This window comes from Protomyctophum bolini (genome assembly GCF_963924005.1).
Source record: "Protomyctophum bolini genome assembly, chromosome: 10".
NCBI classification, from domain to species: Eukaryota; Metazoa; Chordata; class Actinopteri; order Myctophiformes; family Myctophidae; genus Protomyctophum; species Protomyctophum bolini.
Genome location: NC_137871.1, coordinates 30,094,649 through 30,113,552, shown reverse-complemented (window position 1 = coordinate 30,113,552; position 18,904 = coordinate 30,094,649). Strand labels below are relative to the sequence as shown.

General features: G+C 40.6%; 2 protein-coding genes across 2 annotated transcripts; one reads left to right on the top strand and one right to left on the bottom strand.

The window, feature by feature from the left end:
- Nucleotides 1-1,404: 1,404 nt before the first annotated feature.
- Nucleotides 1,405-7,331, bottom strand: tspan6 (tetraspanin 6). Its single transcript, XM_080774663.1, has 8 exons — nt 7,065-7,331; nt 4,084-4,272; nt 3,929-4,003; nt 3,736-3,831; nt 2,827-2,982; nt 2,393-2,476; nt 2,136-2,220; nt 1,405-1,973 (listed from the first exon to the last, which is right to left on the bottom strand). The coding sequence occupies exons 1-7, from the start codon at nt 7,149-7,151 to the stop codon at nt 2,152-2,154; spliced, it is 756 nt and encodes a 251-aa protein (XP_080630789.1). The 5' UTR covers nt 7,152-7,331; the 3' UTR covers nt 1,405-1,973; nt 2,136-2,151.
- A 642-nt stretch (nt 7,332-7,973) lies between these two features.
- srpx2 (sushi-repeat containing protein X-linked 2) lies at nt 7,974-18,594 on the top strand. The gene is made up of 10 exons (XM_080774552.1): nt 7,974-8,252; nt 10,929-11,009; nt 12,433-12,624; nt 14,282-14,458; nt 16,358-16,481; nt 16,561-16,682; nt 16,756-16,935; nt 17,636-17,769; nt 17,885-18,006; nt 18,113-18,594. Exons 1-10 carry the CDS (start codon nt 8,210-8,212, stop codon nt 18,333-18,335), a joined length of 1,398 nt encoding a protein of 465 aa, XP_080630678.1. The 5' UTR covers nt 7,974-8,209; the 3' UTR covers nt 18,336-18,594.
- The last annotated feature ends 310 nt before the right edge of the window (nt 18,595-18,904 follow it).

The following is an 18,904-nucleotide window of genomic DNA, read 5'->3' as shown; positions in this document are numbered from 1 at the left end:
AAACATGGCATATCTCTTCAGATCGAGTCAGATCCAGACACTTATCTCCCAAAGTAGACCACACTACCATCTGGTGCCAACAAGCAGTCACTCTATTGACAATGAATGGAGCCTCTGCAGCTGTTTCTCAAGGGTGGTAGGGCTAATATTGAAGCAAAAGTTCACTATTTACTGTTTGAAAATGCATCAGTAACATCATGTCCATTGAAATGAATGGGCCCCAGACACCTCCCCAATATAAAAGTGTGGTGTTCCCTACATATTAAAATGTTTACATCATAGTACGCCTATATGGACAATGGCGGTTCATATGGTCAAAATGCACACCTGTTGTCCTATATACTTCACTGTATGACAAATAGCCTAAATAGCTTATCTACAAGCTCACAACCTGTCATAGGATGTTTTCAAGAATCCCCTTACCCACCTGCAAATGTATTTTGTTTATGGGGAGACCCATTTTACTGAACAGACTATATATAGCAATGATTGATGATCCTAATATAGTGATTTAAGCTAAACTTAAAACGTTTTGTTTTAACCGAAAAATATCATAAATATAAGTCATAAAGGTGTCTCATTTGGACCTGTCCAGTGTAAATTGGTGAACTTTGGCCAGTGTAACTGGGTGAATTTAGACTTTCTGGGTCACTGTGTCAAGATTGCTGTGACACTGCCTTGTAATCAAAGCACATTCCCATTCCTGTTCTGGCCATTGGTTTAAGGAAAAAACTGTCCATTGTTTCAGACTTTTGGAACCCTGTTTAGCTGGATTCTTACAGATTTCAGTCATTTCACACACCGATTTACACCTGTAAAACCTATGATGTGATGATACAACTGACGATTAGCTTTCCATCTTCCGTCAATCACCATTTCCGCCATTCTGTGATGTAGGTTGTAAACATGAATTAGGGGGGATTATTCCCTGGATTCCTAGTCCTACCATCATTCATATCTCCTTTATAATTCCTGCCCAGAAAAGTCTTTAGTTTGGAAACATCCAAAATTATATAAATGTAAAAGCAAAGAATCTGTGTCAAACCCTTATGATGCGTTCACGCTGGCAACAACAAAGATAAAGGCTACCATTTAGTCTCAATGGAAGCCAGTGACATGAAGATACAAAGATCCCACATTTGTAACTGCTACAACAGCTACAAACAAGTTGAGCTGGTTTCAACTTTAGATACAAAGATACAATTAACAAAGTTACAAATATGCTGTGTGTGTAGCTTTGTATCTGCCAATGTGAACTCAGCATTATGCTACATGCAAATTCTTGAGCATGAATAGGGCGTTTAAGGATTTTGATTTCATATTAAGCATTTCACATACATCCACAAATTAACCATTAACACCGACACAACCTAGTGTACAATTAAAAGTTTAAAAGGCCAAAGCTACACTCTGATAAAAATATAACTTTAATACAACCGCCAAACATCCGACCCTTAATCTTGCATTTCGTTTATCAGGAATATTGGTTTCACAGACACAAAAGTTCACTCAGCATTGCAGAGCATTCAAACTTTTATCAGCTTATTTTATATACCTGGGTTTGTAGAGAAAGATTACAAAATAATGTGTCCACAATATCCTTCGAGTGGAAATTGTAACAAATTGGCACAGTACACCATCAATTCAAATGGTAAGATAATACATCAGAATGGCAATATGGAAACCATGAAGAATACTCAAAGAAACAAAAAAACAAAACAAATTAAATCACAAGAACACAAAATTAACTACAAAAGCATATAGTTGCTATTTTTCCCTTTTACAATCTACACAGCAAATACTGTCCCTTGTGATTTCCTTTCATATTATTCCCTTCTGGTTGGCCGATACAAATGGGATCATAAAAGAAGCAGCAAGAGTTTTTCCTCTAAAATACAACAGACAAATACAATATTAAAAATAATGGGAGGTTCCTTTAACTCGGCATGAATCAAGAGTTGCCCCTCAGTGACCTGTAAAGGATGAACGACATGGTAGACTCTTAAAATACAACAATAATACTCATCGCATAGTAACAAAGTGCTTCACAAACAAACAAAAAAATATGAACCTGTATTGGAATGAATAAATGAAATTTGAATGTGTTTGATTGTATATTGAACAAAAAGTAGTACCTTTGGAAGACCGCTGCTAAACCATTTCATACTGGTTGTTGGTTATGTACCGTGACAAGCAGCAAGCCAAGAATATTCCAATGAGCTGTGCACAGTAAAAAGAATGGCCAATGATGACTTCCACAAACAATTTGATCACGAGACAAAGATGATTCTTCACTGATTAAAAAACACTAAGCACTAATAAATGGAGCATATGTTTTAGGACAAATTATCCAAAGAACGACATGTAGGCAACTAAACTATAAGTATTATACCTGGAAGAACGCAATTCCAAAGGAAATCCCTGCAATGATTCCAAGGTTGGCCTCCATCACTGTTGTCACGAGTGACATGCAACCCTAAACATAATAGAAAGATAAGATCATGCTTAGATCATTGTTGAACAAAATTGCCATTCACTTTCACTTTCCCAACACACAAATCATTTTTCATAGGCGAGAAGAGAAGAAGTTCGCACACCGGTCTTGAGCTCCAAGATTTTATTTGAAGAAGAGGAAACAATGTTTCGACCCCTTCGTCAGGAATTCATTGTGTGCGAACCTCTTCTCTTCTCACCTGTATGTATTTTTGTTCAGCACCCGTAGAATCTTTTGAGATGTGCGTGCTCTTCCTGCTGGATCCTATTTTCAATTAATTTTCACAAGCAATGTTAAATCCACACAAACCAAGCGTCCACCAATGACCTCACCGTATTGAAGACTTCTTGCCCAGCCGTAGTCCGGTTTTTCAGGGTATCCTGCGAGCACTTAAAGGAGTCTATGCAGCAACTAACAGGGATTCCATTCTCTTTGAAGTACTTTGTTTCAAACCAGTCAGTGTAATTTGTCTCCCCGCAGCAATGGAGCTAAACAGTGCAGACACACAAATTAAAACAGTCAATTTAATATAAATATATACAGAGGTTCTCAAACATATTTGGCTCAGGTCACCCCTGTAACCAACGTTTTCATCCATGGCACCCCTGAATTACATTGTTATACTTTATAGCACATTTTGCTATATTAACGATATGTAAATATGTAAATCCTTCCCTCAAAGATACAGTATGTCACGAGTAAAAGGGGAGAGAATATGTTGTATAGGACAGACTGAAAATTACTTTTGTACTTGTGTCCTATTCTAGGGGGAACATTCACCAAAAATAGCCTATCTACAAGCTTACAACGTGACACGTTGTGAGCTTGTAGATTGACTATTTTTAGTGAAGAAAGTTGGTGTACTGTAGGCTGAAGAAGAACGCTGTTTAGATCAGTCCATTTGACTAAGTATAGAGGGTCTAAAACTGTTAAACTGAAGTGACATTGATAAATTCCAAAGTAAGTGACCTTGCATCAAGAGTCCAAGACACCCTAGGGTTCCCAATTCCCAATTTGAGAAGCCCTGATATACAGTATTACTATTAGTATACTGTATCTTCATGCTCGTTGGGCTATTTTGGAAATTAGCTGATCAAACTATTTAATACTGCTGAATATGTTATTCTAACTCAAGCCCTGCATCTGTTTACACAGGAAGAGGAACAAAAAGATAAATCATAGATTTATCTGTAGATCATATAGATCATATAAAGAAGAGTGATTGCAAAGCTCCCACTTACAGTCCTCTGAATGGTGTCAACCGCAGTACTTCGGCTGTCGGTGGTATTATAGTTCTCCACAGCGTTTGTATAGGCAACCTTTAAAATGTCCTTGATCTGACCAATCCAAAAGAAATTGTGTTATATTTTGCAACACTTAATGTTTTGACATTTTGCTGTAATTCTGTGTTCTATGTCATAATATTAATCTCACCTCATGTCTAAAGAGGAAGCCTGAGATTCCGGCCACAAGCTCAGCTAGGAACACCAAGGTCAGGAACATAGCATACTGAAGGAACAAACAAAGGTGAGATTATATACAAAGGGCAGGTCTGAAGGGTACTTGGGAATACAGACTTTTGCACTGACCAGTTTAAGCATCCAGGGGCTTCCTCTGCATGTAGCAAAGCAGCCGAACAATCCGAAAATAACGATGGTGGCTCCGGTCCCAATCAGAACATATGGTGCATTGGTAGTCTTGTTAGAAGCCAGGGTGAAATAGGCCTCCAGGCTCACCTTCCCCCACACACCAACTGCTAGCAGGATCATTCCTGTGACCTGAAAGAGGTTTTGAGGGGTAGAGTGGTTTTTAGACGCAATCATATTATTTAAGGCTCAAAACCCGGCCACTAAATAACATACCTACCAACCGCATCCATAATTTCCCCTGACGTCAAACAGCAGCAGAGAAGCTCTTAAGTCTTTGGGGTGTTGGAGCGTGTGTAAACTAGTGCCCATATGAATATATCCATGCATGTTGCTGGAAATATTTGTACTCTTGCATTTTATTAAAATAATGCACCATTTGACAATAAAACATTTTGAAAATATATGTTACAGTAGGCCTACATTGTGAGAAACCAGTACAAGTGAGAAAAGGGCTGGGGCAAAAATGCATCCTTGGGGATCGGCGGGCCCGGTCTTTCTCCCCTTCGCCCCTCTCGGTTTTTCTCACTTGTACTGGTTTCCTGTGTAACCTACGTATTGTATGTTTATGTTATATACAGTATATCTGTCTGCAGGTCTGTACAGGATGCACCAAATCTCTGTGTGATTGGGAGATGTGTGGGCACCGGCATCCCTGAGATTGGCCAACCAGACCTGTTGGCTTAACTGATTGGCTGAGCAATGTTTGTTATGTTGCATTGGCTTCCCTGATTGCATATAACGTTACAACAATTACCACGAGTGTAAGGACAGAATGTGAGGGAGACAGGGAGTCATTCTTTTATTTTTATAGGGATCCCTAAAAGACCACCAACCTTTCTGCATGCAAGATGAACCAAGTGTCTCGAATCCATTTCACATAGCACATATACATGAAAGTACAGAGGGACAAGTAAAGAGTCACCCTGCTCTCTGACATGAACCAACAAACTCCCTGGACACAGAAATACCTGGCATGACTCAGGTTTAACCCAAACAATACTTACTAGAGTAACTACACCTTTGAAATGTAGCCCTCAAGCTATTACTGGTCAGATTCCTGTCAGCTAGATCCAGGGTGGGTGATAAAATGTGATAGACAGATAGCAGAATACTGAAATGGCTAGGCTAATAATTAGCACCAGATGTAGCTTAGAATAACAGAAATAATATGGATATTATTTACAGTCGGCACAATCGTACATAATACTCACACGAGACGAGAGGTGACTATAAGCACGTGATATTACTAGGCATTTGGAGATGATAAAATAGCACTTGGGACAAACTGAAATGAATATCAATCTGCAGGCTGGAATACCGTCTACTAAATATACTTTAACTCTACTCTAGTCTCTACCACAATGTAATGAACTGAGTTACATTAACTTGGACACTACATCTCCTTTCTCCTACATGCTCCTCCCTCTCTGTATTGTATAATAAATGTGCTATATGTGAAATGGATTCAAAAGACTTGGTTGATCTTGCAGGCGGAAAGGGTGGCAGTCTTTAGGCCCCCTTATTCTTTTGTACATATAGATGACATGTATTATGTTAATTTAAAGACCAAAGGGGACACAAGAAATCCATACTGTAGTCTGAACTTTGACCAAGTGCATGGAATGCACAGTCCTTCTGGGAGAATGTACTTTGGACACATGAAAGCGTTTGGGGGTAAATACCAACCAACCAACTCTATGTTCACACAAGGCAACAGCTTTCAAAGAAAATAACACCATGCCTACACTGAAACATAGCATAGCACTGCTCTTCCTGCATTAGAGCTATGGACCAGAGCTGAAACATAGAGGCTATGTTATGTTTTGGGATGGCTATCAAGCAGCATGAAACATGCATCAAAATCAACCAAGAACAGATGAAAAGAAAGCATCTGTACCACACTGAATATTAGTGTAAAGAGATGAAAGTTGCAGTTGGAAGACAGCACCCAAAACTGAGAAAACTGCTTGCTGAAGAATATTGTTGTGAGCAGTTTGAATGTGTCAAGTTGAAAAAGTAAAGTTTCTATTCAATGTTAAATAAAGAACACTTGTCAGTTTCAACTTCATTTTGAGGAAACTGGTGTAAGGGTGTTTAAATGGTCTGACTCTAAGCCAAGGATATATCAACTTATTTCAGCCACGTTATAGTGAACAATGATGCAATAACACTGCCACATCAGCTCTACTTTGATTTGAGGCAAATTGGTGTCAGGCATATAATCATATAATGCATTCGTTTTCCATTATGCATTATGCAGCAGAGATTTTATTTAAACACACAACCCACGGTAAACAAAACAAACACGAACCCCCAGGCAAGGCTATATAGTTTCATTAACACGGCTGCTTCTTTCTCTTAACGCTCCTCCTCGCACAAGTCATTAGTCTGATAAGAGCGTCAGCTCATCCAACCGAGAGCAATAAATGGACGGATAAAAGCATCGACCTTTAAGCGAAAAAGAAAAGAAAAGGGGGAAAAAACCTAAATGGCTGTTTTAGTCACTAGCCATTCTGTTCTGTATGTCGTAGCCTACGTGTTGCACATTGCGCCCCCACCACCGCTAGAAACGATGACAAAAAATCAGCATCAGCACAGTTTAACACTCTTTTTGTTGTCAATAATGTCATGATCCATTCGAATCCACAGTGACTAGTATAAATAACCGTGTCGACATTTCAACAAGTGTTCTCCCCCCGGCGTAAAAAAAAAATACGTTCGTTTACTTTGAACGAGGGACATTTGTGCCTATTTTTTACAGAATTTACACATGATACACTCCATCTCACAATGGGTTGACCAGTTGGCATCCATCGGCGCCCATTGTTACCTCTTTAGCTTGTTGCCTTGTGTGACTGACTGTGTCCCCCCCTCCCCTAATATGATGTGTCCCCCAGTCTCCCCTAGCTGCAACAACTTACCCAAAATATGAGACTGTAGGAGATCAAAAAGGTCTTGAGACATGTAATCACGGGCTTCGTCTGAAGCCGCCTGGACGGCGGAGACATCCTGGCTTTTTTATGTTGTTAAAATGAAAAATGAAGAGAAGAGAGAAACTTCAATCTATGCGACCTGGATGACTGTCTGTGTCGAAGAGGAAAAAAACTTTGTCTTTGGGCAATAAATCCAAGGCAAGGAGAGAGAGAGAGTCTGGGGGAAGTGTCGTCACCAACCTACACCACTTTCCTGAGGGAAGGGAACCGCTTTGGGGGAGGACGGTCTTGTTCGACAATAGCCGATCTGCAAGCTCACAACGCGTCGCATCGTGACGCGCTGTGAGATTGCAGATCGGCTATTTCCGATGGGCGACACCGTCGTATGGCGAAGTATACGATTGATGGTGTCGCTGATCTTTTTTTGGCAAGGATGGTTGGATTGAATAGATTTATTTTGACTGTCCGGCGGGGAGAAAAAAGAAAATCTTTAGTTGCAAACTTGCAACAGATGAGATGATGAACACAATGTTCTGTTAATGAATGACCGAATGCCCTCCTGGTATCTAGGAAGTATTATCCATCCAGACTTTAGACTTTATAATAAAACAATAACATTTAGATAAAGTAGGCCCACTTGCGTCCATGTAGTGTAGAGATTGCTCAAATGCAGCAAATCTATCACGTTAGTATTATTTAATTTGTTGCACGACCAAAGGCGTTTGTACAAGTTCGTGCTGTTTGGGGGAGTGGAGGGGGCCTAGGAGCTTGATAAATATCTAATTATAGGCTACTTATCTTCATGGAAATATGGGAGGCAGCAGGGCGGCCAACTAGTTTTTTTTAAGAAGTCCCACAGCGTCACCAAGCGGATTTGTGATTTCTTGACTTTTGCTAAATCGAAAGAAGGATCATCATTTGGGTAGAAAACTGCGAAGAAGACACTGGTCTGACTTTGCAGTTCGCACAGACTATTATTAGGCTAAATAAAATACTAGTAATTTGTCAACTCAGGTCTGGATTAACATACTGTATTTCATCTCCGAGTCTGGCTTCTTAGAACACAATTTGAAATCTACCAAATTAAGCCATTATTACTCTGTCTCTGGTGTGTGCTTGAAGACAAATTTTCAATGTCACCCAACTGGATTGCTGTATTTATTTTATATTTCACAGGTGAGTTTACTGGGTCTTGACAACGACGGTAAGAAAAGCCTGTCTCTTCACTTCTCATGACTCATGTTATTGCAAATTGCATTTTATTGTACAATACAGTAGTACAAATAAAGCTGATTAGGATTTTGTTTAGGCTACTGTACTAGCCTGGTAGAGATAGTCCTGAATGGCGATGTTTTTTTTTATTTTTCTGTCTGAATTCCCTGTGCGCGCAGAGGAAATACCAGCTGCAGTGAATTAGACACAGATGTGCAGATTGTTTTCAGAAGACAGTAGTAAGAGTAAGACACAATGGAGCAGTCATCGATTGAGGACTGAAGAGCCTACTTGTTGGATACCCATACCCACAACCTTTAACTTGATAATGTCACTGATTTTTGTTTTAATTGTAGGTGGGAACATATAGCCTATACAATTAGCCTACATTATTCTTAAACATGGATAAAACCTAAGCCAAATCAAAATATAGAGTCGACTGTAGTACTGAGGAAAAGCAAAGCTGGAGGTAGCTCCCTCAGCACTACTGTAGGAGCTACAGAATGAGCGTAGGGAGAGGGCACATATGGGGCTAAGCTGGAGGTAGCAGTTACTAAAAATTTGAGGTTCTCTCTGGGAGTAACCAGGAGAATATAGGATCAGGAATGAGTAGATCTGAGGGACAGTGCATATTAGATGTTTTGGAGATAAAGCCAGAGAGGACAGACTGGGATGGTTTGGAGTCTTGGACATGTACAGAGGAGGGATAGTGAGGTTGTAACTGCCAGTCTGCCATCTTAGAGGAAGACCAAAGAGGAGATTTATAGTGAAAGGGACATGAAGCTATAGTTGGTGTGAAAGAAGAGAAGCAGAGGACAGGGTGAGATGGAGGCTGTGGCGACCTCTGAAGGGAACAGCCGAAAGGAAAAGAGTGTGTGTGTGTGTGTGTGTGTGTGTGTGTGTGTGTGTGTGTGTGTGTGTGTGTAAGGCGATTCTCCAAATCTGAACATGCATGTCCTTAGATCCCCTTAGATCTTTGTATAATTACAGCGCAACACACAGATCACTACTACTTAATTGGTGACTTGCTGTGGCAGAGCCATCATTTGTGAGTGACGTGACCTTAGATCCAACCAAATGCATCCATCCAGATAAGGTGTCTGCAGGATTTAATGCTTGTTTTACTCACATTTATTGTCGGGTTGTCTTCTGCCCTTGAATGATTCATTCTCCTCAGCAATGACATTTTAAACCTTTTCTAAGATAAATAAAACAAAACATGTTAGTCAGCAGTTACGGTAATTGCGGAGTTGTAAAGTACAGCCTGGTCTGCCATCCGACCCCCACCCATCTCCCTGCATGTACGTGTCTTCCTGGTTGCATCAGTCCTGAGAGTAGTGGGATTACTGATACACGTCTGTCACTGTGTCAGAGTCAGAGCTAGTCTTCAGCCCCTTCAACAAGACTACCTCAGTATAGTCTACTACACCCTGAGTGTTCTTTTAACTCTGAAAGTGTAAAATGTAATAAATTAGCACTAATTTTAGTGTATGTGTGTGTGTGTGTGTGTGTGTGTGTGTGTGTGTGTGTGTGTGTGTGTGTGTGTGTGTGTGTGTGTGTGTGTGTGTGTGTGTGTGTGTGTGATGGAAAAAGGGGTAGCCACTATTACTTATTCAGCATGTTTGTATTGAAGTACAAGTTCATTCTTGTCTGGGTTTTATCTGGCAAAGCACATTTTCATACATATCACATTACTTATGCCATTTCTTTGAAATCAGGGGGTGTTGATCTTATAGCTTCTTTATTTCCTTTATGCCTAATTTGCTGGGAGACATGAGTGACTAATCATCAGTCTTAACACTCAACGTCATGCAGTGCATGGAACACAGAAGTCATTAAGAAAAAGCTGATGAGGTGAAATACTAAAATGACTGGAACATTCCAGAACATTTTCCAAAGGGGGCACTCGCTGACTGTTAATGTGTTCACACTGACATCATTTAGGATCTTCATTCAGATAAACTTTATTTGGGTGTTAAAGTTAGTGTAGCAGCCCTTTACAAAAATGGGTTGCAAGTGGAAAGTCTCAGGCTTCTGGGCACTCATCTCTAAGCATGCAGTCATTGGAGATCTTCAAGGGATAGGGTTCGTGTGCATGAACCACAAATGCTGAGGAGGAATGATGGTGGTCGGGGAGACTCACTGTACGGAAATTTCGTTTCAGCCAGTGCAGATTTTATAGGGCTCTTGTTTTTGCCATTTTTACATGGGAACTTGTTAAGGAACAAATTTAAATTGTCAATTAATGAAGACATAATGGTCACATTCACCACATGCTTCCAACTATTAGGATGGGTGACGTTTGCACCAAAACTGATTAATTTAAGCCTACTTTATTACATTGGTGTGTCCTTTCTTTTAAACTGCAGCTCCTATGCTATGTCTATAGGTATGCATATTGATGAGTATGCTTTAAAACCCATAGTCCTGGGGAGCTCGCTGTGGGCTTGCAGTTTGCTGCACAGATTACATATCCAGGTGTCTGTGGATTGTAAAGATAAGGGACCTGAATTAAGTTTGTGGAAATTACCTTATATGGGGAAGGGGAAATCCTTTGCATCAATGCTAGACAATAACCGTTCCAGCAAAAAAAAAGAATGCATTTCATTTTTTAAATACATTAACGTCTGTTTGTTTCAGGTATTTCAGGGACCATAGATAGCAGCTACAATGAGTTGGAACCAGAAGAGGAGGACTACACTCCTAGACTGGACTACAATAGTAAGAGAGGACACCTTAAAAGCATATATGCCTGCGGGGATGAGGAGCACCTTCACAAGCTCATCATCCACTGGCACAAGACTGAGCGCGACTTGGTCAGTCATTGGTGCCGGTATACAGTACAAGTAAAAATAAGAAAAAGGCTGCACACTCGTAGCCACGATGCTGTATATTTAGGGTTCATATGTTTGGTCCGACGTAGCATTGGTCCAAACGACAACCTACCTCAAACCCCTCACCCTAACCCTAACCTCCCCCGGCGCAGTACACCTAAACCTAACCCCAACCCTCTCCCGACCCCCAAAGCACCTCGGACAATGCTCCTTCGAACCAATGCTCCGTTGGACCATAGTATGCCTCCAGTATATTTATTGACAAGAATCCAACGTTTCGACCTAGGAGGTCTTCTTCAGGGAATGATGCCGGTATAGCCTAACCTACAGATTTCGGAACTGTCCACACAGCTCACCCTCAAGAACTAGACAGAAAATGTAATAATAATAATAAAGCTTTATTTATATAGGCCTATTAGTGTGCACCAATTATATGAAGATAAGGTTAAAGGGCCACTTTACCCTTTTTGGAAAAAAAATATATGTTAATGACGTTTAGAAGATTTAGACAACAGTGTCTCTGATGTCATGGACACTGGGCTCACTTCCTTCCTGGACTACAATTCCCATAATGCTTTGAGCACTGCTCCTCCTTGTGTATAGGGGAAGGGCTGTCTTACTGAGACAACATGTAGTCCAGGAAGTAAGTGAGCCCAGTGTCTATGACATCAGAGACACTGGGCTCACTGCTAAAATCTAAAATATCTAAAACCATAAATTACACACATAAAGACCCCCAGGAAAGTGTTTTAGATCTTCTAAAGTTTAGAATCTAAACGTCATTAACATATAATTTTTTTGCAAAAAGGGTGAAGTCTCCCTTTAACATGGTTTATGTGCTCTTTAATGTAGTGAGGTTCAGCCAACATTGACTCAATTATTCAGATAAGTTTGGTAATTAGTTTTAAACATCTTTTGTCATGATCATGGCCTCTGCCCCTGCTGTGTATCCTTCCCCTGTAGTTTATGCCCTTTGTGCCCTGTTGTGACTTTGCCTAGTGTTTCTTTAACCTTCTCATTATTAAAAGTTCATACAAATACAAGCCAGCCATAACCTAGCCTCTATTCCATACCAAATTCCCACCCCTACATCAATCTGGACACAAAGTTGGTAATTTCTTAATGACAAAAATGTAAACATGCAAAATCAAAAATCAAATGAGGCCAAGCCCAAATGTGTGAATAAACATATTGATGCCGGGATGGTCCTTTTAAGCTACTGAACCATTTATTTTCAATGTGCTGTAATATGAGGGTTCAAGCAGGTTAATATAATGACATGTGTGTTGTTGTGCTCTGGTTTTACACAGACCCACATTGGTGTCATTCTCCCAATATGCCCAATGGGGAGGTGACCTGCTTCTCCCCGCGAGGAGGAAACTACCGCAGCACACTGGGCACCCGTTGTGAGCTGACCTGTGACCGTGGATACAGACTGCTGGGGAAGAGCTCCATCCAGTGTCTGGCCAGCCGCCGCTGGTCCGGCACGGCTCACTGCCGAAGTAAGTGGAAGCCGTAGGTACACGCAATCATTTGTCCTCTATCTTCTGTTTTCTTTTTATTTATTTGTGACACAATGCTACAACATTGTTTTAATCTCTACTCGTTAAATCTTTTGTCCAGGTAGTGAAAAGTAACAAGTACATTTACTCAAGTACTGTACTTTTTTAGGTATTTATTGTTTTACTTTACTTGAGTGCTTCCAATTTTCAGTATTTTCACTTCTAACCCACTACATCTCAGGGGCAAATATTGTACTTTTACTCCACTATAAGTATTTGAGAACCTTATTACTAGGTACTTTGTAGATTTGGATTATTATCATCACAAAACATACATTAACCACTTCAGTCCTACCAGGGCTTTTCAACAGGTGGTCCGTGGACCACTGGATGTCCGTGGAAGTATTGCAAGTATTCTCAAGTGGTTGAGAAACGGTGAACTGAATGACCTGGTGACCTATGATATATCCATCAATTTACAATTTAGGCATTTAGCAGACGCTCTTAATCCAGAGCGATTTACATTAAGCAAGAACAAAAAAGCATGGGAATACATCACATAAAAAGCATTTATCATGAAACATGCGTAAGCTAAGAAAGTAACAGTGGAATATCTATATAATGAAACTATACATATTATAAACTATACATATATACTATACTATGCTATACATATGTACTATGACGTGCTATGACTACATACAATGCAATTATAGTGCTGTCTACATAACATGCTATAAGTCTGTATCAAATGCTATCTAAGTCTACAGAAATGCTATCTAAGGGGGTAGTGCTATGGGCCATGATGGAGTCTGAAAAGGTGGGTTTTCAGACTACGGCGGAAGATTGGGAGTGATGCTGCAGTTCTGACTGCAATGGGAAGTGCATTCCACGGAAATAGTTAGCTCCCGCATAGGGCAGGACTTAGCTGGGAAGAAGAGAAGCTCAGTCTTGTCTGGGTTCAGCTTGAGGTGGTTGGAGGACATCCACTGTGAGATGTCAGCCAGGCATGCAGTGATGCGCTCTTCCATCATTTATATACTGACAAGTTGGAGTTCAAGAAATTCAACAGAAAAAGGGAGTTTGAATCTCAAGAGGGGGAAGTGCACCAGATTGCCTGGTAGATTAATTATTACTGGTATTAGGAAATTATTACTTTTATTAGTAGTCATTAGTCAATGGACCATTGGTTGAGAAACAGTGGGATGTATACATGATGCATAGCTACTTGTTTCTTTGGGTAACTGTTGTATAATTGCAATATTACACGAGAGGGTGTTCTTTATCGTCATTATGGCACCGGGGGTGTGCATTAATGATGATAAAGAACACCCTAGTCTCATGTAATATTGCTTAAATCTTAGCCCATATCGCCACCCAACACAACAGTGGTCCCCAGGTTCAGGGTGGTGGTCCCTCGTTCACAATCAGTTGAAAACTCCTATATACTGTACGTTATAGCCAATCTACAAGCTTGCAAATCGCGACGCATTGTGATACCAACATTTTGATACCAATACTTTTACTCAAATACATTTTGAATTCCGGACTTTTGCTTGTAACAGAGTATTTCTACATTGCAGTATTGATACTTTTACTTACTTAAGTAAAAAATGTGAGTACTTTTTCCACCACTGCTTTTGTCTCGTTTCTTCAGAGGTGCGTTGCCGTGTGCTGCCCCTGATCTCCCATGGCAGGTACACCTGTACTCAAGGCTTTGTGGCAGACTCCAGGTGTGACTTCTCCTGTGACCCTGGATACCGTTTTGAAGGGGTACACTCACGCACCTGTCTGGTTGATGGCTCATGGAATGGGGTTGAACCGGTTTGTTCAGGTACATGTCAAGCTTTGGATCAGGGGTTCCCAAACATTTCCATGACAAGTACCACCAAATAGTTATCCCTTACTGTATATTGTAAAATAACAATAAAAGAGAGAATAAAATGAGAATCACACTTGTGTGAAGTGAGGGGCGCTCTTACATCACATTCCGTGCTCAGCCAATCAAATCATCACAAATGTTATTACGGCCAGTCACATTTGGCGTATTTACTTTTCTGCTCGTATTCACTTTTCTGTTTTTTTACTCACTTTTTATTCTCAATATGTATGTATACTTTGCTCAGCCAATCAAATCATCGCTCTTGGGGTGATTTAGCTAATCAAATCATTGGGTGTTCACACAAACAGACAAAGCTGGGCATAGGAGGGGCTGGCGACACTCAAAAATAGACAACCTACATTCAAGCTCACAACACATAACATTTTAAATTGATTAAAATGAATGTATTACTATTTACTACTACTAATAATTTAGTTTAAAAAATATTATTATTATTGTGTTGGAAATTTCCCCACCCAGTTAGTACCCATTGTACCCGTCTGTCTTTGTCCGCTTTATGCCCATACAGATACTGTATTTCTGTATCTGTCTGTCTGTGTGCCTCTTATGCCCATAGTACTGTGTCAGGTGCAGTCAAATATGGAGTTTAGGTCAGTTTATGTCAGAGTGGCGTCATCGAGGGGGCAGAAAACAGCGCTCGAGCGCTGGTCATGCAGCTCTGTATTGTACAGTGACAACTAAAGTCTCTGTAATGTTTATGTTGTACTATTACTAAAAAACTATCTAAAATAAAGCTGGTAAAAATGTATTCTCCTTTCCAATATTGAGCCCGAAGCATCCCCCACAAGATGTGCTCACAGATAAAACAAAACCTAAAAACAAACAAACATCTTGTTCAAAATTTAAAGTAAAGTCTTTGAATTGATTTCCCATCATACCACTGTCAACTCGACCGTTTACGTTTATGCTCCACTGAGGAACAAGATTCAATACATCTGCAGCTTTCTGCGCCCCAGGCATGCTGTCTCCCACCCACACAAATAAAACAAACATTTTCATCTTGCTGCTCTGTCTTTCACATATTTCCTGCCCCATTGTTCTCTGGACTGGCTCCAGCTCCATGGGGGATTATCTCCCAGACCACAAATTCCCCTCTCCATAAAAAGGAATTGATGCAATTACCCCACAGGCCAACAGTGGATGTTAATACACAACTCATGGCATTAACAGTACTTTCTTTTCTTACTTGAATATATAAGTTTAATTGCGACCACAGGTGGCATTTACTCTGAAATCGTAATTTTTTGTCCGGCAGTCAGTCACTCAAAGCCCCCATATATGGTGCTCAGGTCTCGTGACATCATCAGGGATGGAGATCCCTGAGGTCATAGTAAATGCGACCTGCTGTCGCAATTAAGTCCATATATGGAGATCACTGATGTCATCAATATTGGCCAGCAACTCTACATCTGACCTCAAACCCTTAGATCTCCATATATGGATATACTGTATGTCAGAACCTGTTCTGACATTCCATATGTTGATCTTTTCCCCATCCATCCTTCTTCTTCGATGTCAGCCGGCGAAAACTAGAGTTCTCAACAGGCCCACCAGTCCATTCAAACTCTAGAAGGGCCTGCCCCAAAGTTACTAGTGCAGCCACGCCCGGCAGCCGGTGAAAAAAAACTGTTCTCAACCGAAAATGCCCTAACCCTAGCGGGGACATTCTCTTGAGCGTATAGGGTTTGATGAGGACCCCCTCATCAAACCCTGTACACTCCTGTACACTCCTGTACACTGGGGCGAGGTCGCTTCTCGCCCTCAGGCGTCTGTCTTACTGGTATATATGGTTGCAAATGTATTTACCAGTAGATTTTCCTGTCTTTCCAGACTACGATCCACCAAAGATCAGGTGTCCTCTGTCCCGAGTCAAGGTCGCTGAACCCGGGAAACTAACTGCCAAGGTGACCTGGGAACCCCCTGTTGCCACGGATACAGCTGATAAATCACTTGAGTATGTCACTTCTTTCGTTTCCCCTCACTCTCCTTTGTACTTCACATGGGGTGAAACATCTGTCTTTTCGTTTCTTAAGTGTGATACTCATAGACCAGCAGCCGGGCACCGACTTTAACGAGGGAGCAAACATTGTCCGCTACAAAGTATATGACCAAGCCAGGAACAGGGCTGCCTGCAAGTTCATTGTCCGTGTTGAAGGTAAGGCACAAAAAATGCTTAATACGTTTGAAAATCTTAAACCTATGTGATGAATACAATCTGCTATTTCCAGTGAGAAGGTGTCATGAACTCAAAGCACCTATGCATGGCTACGTGACCTGTGACTCTGATGGGAACAACTATGGCGCGGTGTGCGAGTACCACTGTGATGGGGGATTTGAGAGGAAGGGCATGTCTAGCAGAGTGTGCCAGTCCAACCGCAACTGGAGTGGAGACCCTGCTCAATGCATTTGTAAGTATTGTCAATTTACTTTTGTCAGATGTTCCCAAAATCTGTGCTGAGGCACACTGGTGTCCCGGGAGACAAGTCCAGATGTACTGTGGTAGTTTTGTGACAACTACACACAATATCGTTGCTGTCGGGAGGAAACCACCTAACTCCATTTTTGAGGTTTTAGATTTTTGTTTTTGAATACATCAATGTTATTGAACACCCTTTACATCGGTGTGTTGGTTAAAACAACATTGAACCAATGAAAAGCACTAAAAAGTGCTTCGGACAAAACCTCTTAACTTTATTGGACCCTCAAACTGTCTGCTAAAACAGCTGCCTCCACCACCTCTCCCCCTCTCATGCAAATAATTGACAAAGTATAAAGTCACAACACCAACTTTGATGAGGCAGTATTGCTTTGTTTTCAAAATATAAAGCTGTGTGACATATATATATATATATATATATATATATATATATATATAATATTTAATATATACTGTGTGATATATCATCACACACAGTACTTTGTGCACACTGTATGCCTTGAGATTTTGACTTGCCCATTTGTGTGCCTTGGGCCCCAAAAAGTTAGAAAACCACTGAATAATGATAGTTGTGAAGATGCGATGGATCAATGATGGTGTTGTGTTTTCTTACACTAAGTGCAGTATAGATGTTCTATGGAAAACCTTACTGTAGTTTCTTGTATGTGCAGCAATGCAATTTAAGACTGATGTGAAGACGGCCTCTGCGCTACTGGATCAGTTCTATGAAAAGAGGAGACTGTTGATTGTATCAGCACCCGACATAACTGACCCAGATTACAAGATGCAGAACATTATGATACAGGTGAGGAAAACGCATCACCAAACTCACCAAAAAATGTAATCATATTTAGCACGCATATTTAGCACGCTAAAAAAAGAAAAGAAGAAACATTGTTTCATTTTTGCATCCTGTTTAGAAATTAGACTGTGGCTTGGATCTGAGACACGTGACAGTGATTGAACTCCTTGACTCGCCGCCTCGGGAGCACGGTCGCATCAAAGAGAAACAGCTCGACTCTGAAGTCATCGATGGTCTGAGGTAACAGGTGGCTGGCAACCTGAACCACTCAAGGGTTCACTCTCAGATACAGTATGTAGCTTATTTAACCAAATAAGCTGATAACTATTTTGTGTTTGTGGTGTAGACAAATCTTCAGAATCTCGAGATCCTACTTCAGCATGGTGCTGCTGGACAAACGCGGAATAGACCGAGAGAGATTCATGACCGTCGTGAGCTCAGATGAGCTCTTTTCATACGTTGACAACTTCCTGTTGGACGAAGAGGAGCGAGGAAGACTGGAGCTCCACAGAGACTTCTGTGGAGCTCACACTGACACCGACACGGACACTGACAATGACACTGACTAGTCAGCTAACACTGACTACAAGAACACATTGATCAGCACCATTAGTGATTGCAAGGATGGCAAAAGTACAGATAAAATACTTTTAGGGCTGGCAACTGTGTGCTCACAGGAGATTAAAAGTGTATTGGAGGTGCTTCTAGGATCAGCAGGAATGTAGACTTAAAGAGATCCGAGCACTTGAGGAAGTAGAACTGTTAACGCCATGATGAAGACCTTTTTGGCATTTTTATAGAATAAAATTAGCATTTACGTCCACATTGTTTTGGAGTGCTCGGATATCCTCTTACTTTTGAAATCATCATGATATATTTGACCAAATACCTCTATGGATATTGTTACGATAATATCAAACTAATAAAAAAAATATATAGCGTGTGAGTATAAAATAGGGCTCAAGTCATTAAAACCAGGAAAAGACGACATGATATCCAAAATCCCAAGATTTTGATATTCCATTGATGTATTACCCAGAATGTTACATTTAGTTTAGAACTAAAGAATAATGCTGTTCATGCATTGTTTGAATTATACGTTCATTGCTGGTTACATGTACAGTACATTGATTCACCA